This window comes from Benincasa hispida, chromosome 12, assembly GCF_027475165.1.
Source record: "Benincasa hispida cultivar pf3 chromosome 12, pf3_genome.v1.1, whole genome shotgun sequence".
NCBI lineage: Eukaryota > Viridiplantae > Streptophyta > Magnoliopsida > Cucurbitales > Cucurbitaceae > Benincasa > Benincasa hispida.
In genome coordinates this window covers 769566-774523 of record NC_143489.1, presented here as the reverse complement: position 1 = coordinate 774523, position 4958 = coordinate 769566, and the positions used below count along the sequence as shown (strand labels likewise).

Below are 4958 nucleotides of genomic sequence, written 5' to 3'. Positions count from 1 at the left end.
GCCAAATACACGCAAAAAAAAAAAAAAAAAAACATTTGATTAATAACACACCTCACTACTGTATATACAACCTTGTTAATACATTTAAAATCATGTTTTTAGTGTTTTGTAAGTGTAATGAAATAGACCCCACTATGTGATTAACAAACCTAATCTTATTAGGGAGGGTCATCAATTCAATTAAGTTTGATTATTAGGTAAGACACACCATCTTTTTTAATATCGTTAGAATGACGGTTCCTGCTTCTTCGAAAATTATCCTATTCATTTCATTTCACTATGAATGTAAACAACACTTTTTTTTTTAAATTAAGATTACATTAATGTGTAGTAAACACGATCAAAGGAAACTCGTTCCCCTTGTAATTTAGCTCATTACAACTGATAATCCATTACGATTGTGGCAATCAAATTTTTGACACATAACACTTTTTCATCTAAAACTTATGATCAAAGTATTTTTTAACTTTTTTTTTTAGAAGTTTAAGTTGAAGGATATTTCTGAAACTTTTGAAAGTTCAAGAATATTTATGGTATTCTATCTAATTTAGCATCATAAATAAATAAATAAATAAATATATATATATAATATTAAAAGAAATTAAAAATCCCATGGTACATTCTCAGTTTAAATTTTAGAAATTTTACATCTGGTATCCAAATTCGAAAAAGGACGTGAGAAAATGCCCATTATTTTAATTAATAATTAAGCAGCAAAATCACTCCCAAAACTCACTCACAAGCCATTACTAAAAGGGGAGAAAAAATCACTCACAAGCATTCTTCACCGCCCTTCCGATCAAATCTCACTACCAGGAAGCAGATCTTTTAGAACTGGACACCACCAGCCTTCCGTTATTCATATGCCTCGACGGTCCATGTCCACTAACCCAATCATCGCACCCGTCCAGAATCGTCGTCAGCTGAAACGGCGGCGCGTCGGTCGCCAGCCACTGGTCCACGTAAAATACCGTCTGGGAGCATGCCCTGTGCGGCCCCGTCGACGTCACCTCCAGATAGTCGCAGTACCACCCGTGGTGCGAGCCCGATCCGTCGGAGGTTAGGTTCAGTCGACACATCGGCGCTTCGACACACGCACCCCTTCCACTGAATATGTCGACCTTGTCCCGTTCGAAATAGTCGTGGCCTTGTTCCATCAGCCCCCACGCTTCTAGATCCAAAATCTCCACCGATTGGCCCCTTGCATCGCTGATTGTCACGCTGATTTTGGAGTCCGTTCCGCCCTTCAGAATTGAACCTGTCTTCACGTAGAATGTGTAAACGCATTTGTCCTGCGCCCGAAAAACACTTCCATCATTTTTCACGGAAGACAATCCGTTCAGGAATTACGGCGATTTAGATTATTTAAAATTAACTTGCATCGAATCATTCATATTCAGATCATTATATTCCATATACAATCGCGTGTATCATCAACGCAGAAATCGGAGCATGATTTTGCATTTTCTAAACAAAAATTCGGTAATTAGTTGCCCTGTCGTAACTCATAATCAATCTTGAAAAATGAATCATTCATCCAGATCATTATTTCAACATAGAATCGACTATAGTGTATCATCAACGCAGAAATCGGAGCATTATCTTGCAATTTCCGAACAACATTTATATAATTAGTTAGCATCTCAATCTCATAACTCTTAATCGATCTGAAATGTGAATCAATCATTCAATTCATTATTACACATACAAATAGAAAAATCACCAACGCAGAAATCGGATCATTATCCTGCATTTCCTAAACTACATTTCCACAATCAGTTCGCCTGTCGTAACACACAACTCAAAATCAATCTGAAATGTTGCCATAACTCGATTACTAAAGGCGATCAATCAAATCAACAAGACAGAAACACAAAGATCGGAGTGAATGAATATGATTATGTAGCTTCAATGACAGAGCCAATGACGATGTAGCAACAAACGAAGAAATGTGTTAAAAGAGAAGAAACTTACGGCATAATTATCAGCCGCCATTGCAGAGAAGAAGAGAGAGATGAAGATAATGGAGAAACAGAGACAACGAGACGCCATTTTCTTACTTTTCAGGTGGTGGTTTAGAGATTTAGGGCAGAAGGAGACGGCGATGATTGGTTTATATAGTGCTTCGGTTGGCCGGGAAAGAGAAAGGGAAGATAATATTATTATCACGTGATTTGGACGTGGCGCGAAGGTGGTTAGCCACTCTGTGATTAGGACAGAGATTAACGCTTTTGATTGACTTAGCAAATACAGGTTAACACAACATAAATTAGTTTTAAATTACAAGTTTCATTTCTTAATTTTCATGGTTTTTTAATAGGTTAAAATAAAAGTATACCCCATACTCTATACAAATAATAAGTTTATTCTATAAATTTTAGTTTTGATGTGTTTAATAGTTCTACTGATTTTTAATTTTGTGTTTAATAAGTGTTTAAATTTTAAAATTTGTGTATAGGTCCATAAATTCTAAATTTTGTTTTTGGTACTTTTCATTTTTTTTTTAAAAAAAAAGGCTATTTTGACTATTGATCTATTAAATATAAATTTAATCTTATGTTTAATGGAGCTTTAAATTTTCAATTTTATGTTTATTATATACATGATTTTTTATTTATTTTTTTAATTTATGTTGAATAGATTTGGTGCTATTAGAAACAAAAATTGAAAATTTTAGAAATCTATTAAACACATTTTGTAACGACCCGACTTTTCGAGATCTCTAACAGGGTCACTACTTTGTAAACACACATTTAAAACCAAAGCATTTTAACCATTGAAGTAAAACTTATTAAAACAATAATGACAACTTCAAAACAATTTATAAAATTAATAAATAAGTAAATAAATAAAACTTTTGTTTGGAGTCCCCTAAAAATAAGTAAGAAAATAACAATCAAACAGATAAAAAATTTAACTAAACATCGAGTTCTAATTCAGAACATTTAAATAACTTGAAAAACATAAGTTGAGTAGAAGCAATACTCTAGTCTCACATGGCATGGTTACGGGTCCCTCTTATCACTCGTCGGTCTGTTTCTGCCCTTACTTGAAAAACATAATATAAGCAAGGATGAGTAAGAAATACTCAATAAGTGACCCACTACTGGGCCCATTAGTGAACATATTAACCTTCCTATTCGGCACTGGTGTAAATTTTATAACATGGCAATCGTGATGATCCTGAAGGAACATAAATCAATAATAAGTATGAACCCGAAGAAACATGGATTAGTCATAAGCATGGACTTGAAGGAACACAAATCAGTCATAAGTGTGAACCCGAAGGAATACAAATCAGTCATAGGTGTCAACCCAAAAGAACATAAATCAGTCAAAGGTGTAAACCCGAAGGAACACAAATATAATATGTACACAGCCCGATACGAAAGCTAACAGTCACCGTCTATTCTAGCATGCTTCAGCCAACCAATAAACCTCATATTAAAAATCACAGTCACATTAACATAACCATCATAACCGGTATGCAGATTGCAAACATAAGATCATGTTTCATGTTTACAATATTGGGATTGATGCCCTAAATCTCGTGGTTTTGTTTTGTAAAATGTATTTGTACAAACATATTATTTATTTAATAAATAAGTATTATTTTATTTGACATTTAATTACATTAATCCAAAACCAATAAACTAAGATCCAAGGTTATTAAATGAAGCTTAAACATGTATGTGGAGACATACAGATGGATCATGTTTAAGTGATAACCTAAACGGTCTATAGTAGATGGATAAGGCTTGATACATTATCCTGGTGACACTATAGATACGACTCATTTTATAATTGTTACGATCGTTGTAAAGTGTTACAAATGATCTGATCCCGATCATTTATGTGCAGACATACGAACGGGGTATTCTTTGTATAAGATCAGACCACAAAATGAATAGTCTCTCCTTATAACACCGTTGCTAGAAGATACTTACATTTCACCAGGATGACCATATGTAACTTAACCTTAATCCTGAGTGAGTTGTGAACTCCTGCCTATGAGAACAATTTTTTTTATCTGCATGGGTGAGATTGGCCAGGTTCATCGACTCAATATGCCTACCATTTTGAGGTTTCGTCTGATTAGGGAGTTGGGAACACAATTATACAAGAAGAAACTCACTCATTCCCGTTGTTAAGGTAAGTAGATAAATTACTCCGTTAAGGGTCGATTTTGAATCCTGAATAATGTGACTCCATGCCCTCTTCTGACTTGAGAGGGGTTAAGTTATAGTTGGACTATAACTAATTGTTCATTAGAGAGATCAACGGTACTTAAGGAGTTAGATGTAACTACAGGGGTAAAACGGTAATCTTGACCCAGCTATACTTATAAGAATTTGTGAAGGGTCAATGCACTGTTGATTGGTTATATCCAATAGACATAGAAATATATTTATAGTACAAAGAGTGCAATTGTCGGTCTTTAGTGGAGTGACAGACTGGTTAATGAAGGTTGATTAATTTAATTAAAGAGTTTAATTAATTAATCTTGTATCATTGAAGCTTCAATCTATAGGTCCATAAGGTCCCCTTGTTAGCTCAATAAGGATTAATGATAATCGAATTAATTTTAGATTAATTTAAATTATTCAAATTAATTAAAGGGAATTAATTGTAAATGATACAATTAATACAGTGTATGTGATGCATTAATAATATATAGTTTTAATGAAAGAAATAAATATTTGAACATGATTCAAATGTTAATTATATGAATGTGATTCATACGAAAACTATAGGCTAAAATTGTTGGAGTTGATGCCCTAAATCTTGTAGGGTTCTATAGTTTGTAATTGTATTATACAAACTTATTATTTATTCAATAAAATATATGATATTTTATTTCAAAATTAGTTGCATTAACCAAAAACCAATAAACTAACACCTAGAGTTATCTTGTAGCTTAAACATATATGTAAAGATATACGGGTGGATCATGTTTA

General features: G+C 33.3%; 1 protein-coding gene across 1 annotated transcript; it reads right to left on the bottom strand.

The window, feature by feature from the left end:
• Nucleotides 1-560: 560 nt before the first annotated feature.
• On the bottom strand, nt 561-2159 carry LOC120093003 (PLAT domain-containing protein 3-like). Its single transcript, XM_039051295.2, has 2 exons — nt 1975-2159; nt 561-1292 (listed from the first exon to the last, which is right to left on the bottom strand). The coding sequence occupies exons 1-2, from the start codon at nt 2050-2052 to the stop codon at nt 810-812; spliced, it is 561 nt and encodes a 186-aa protein (XP_038907223.2). The 5' UTR covers nt 2053-2159; the 3' UTR covers nt 561-809.
• Between the last annotated feature and the right edge of the window lie 2799 nt (nt 2160-4958).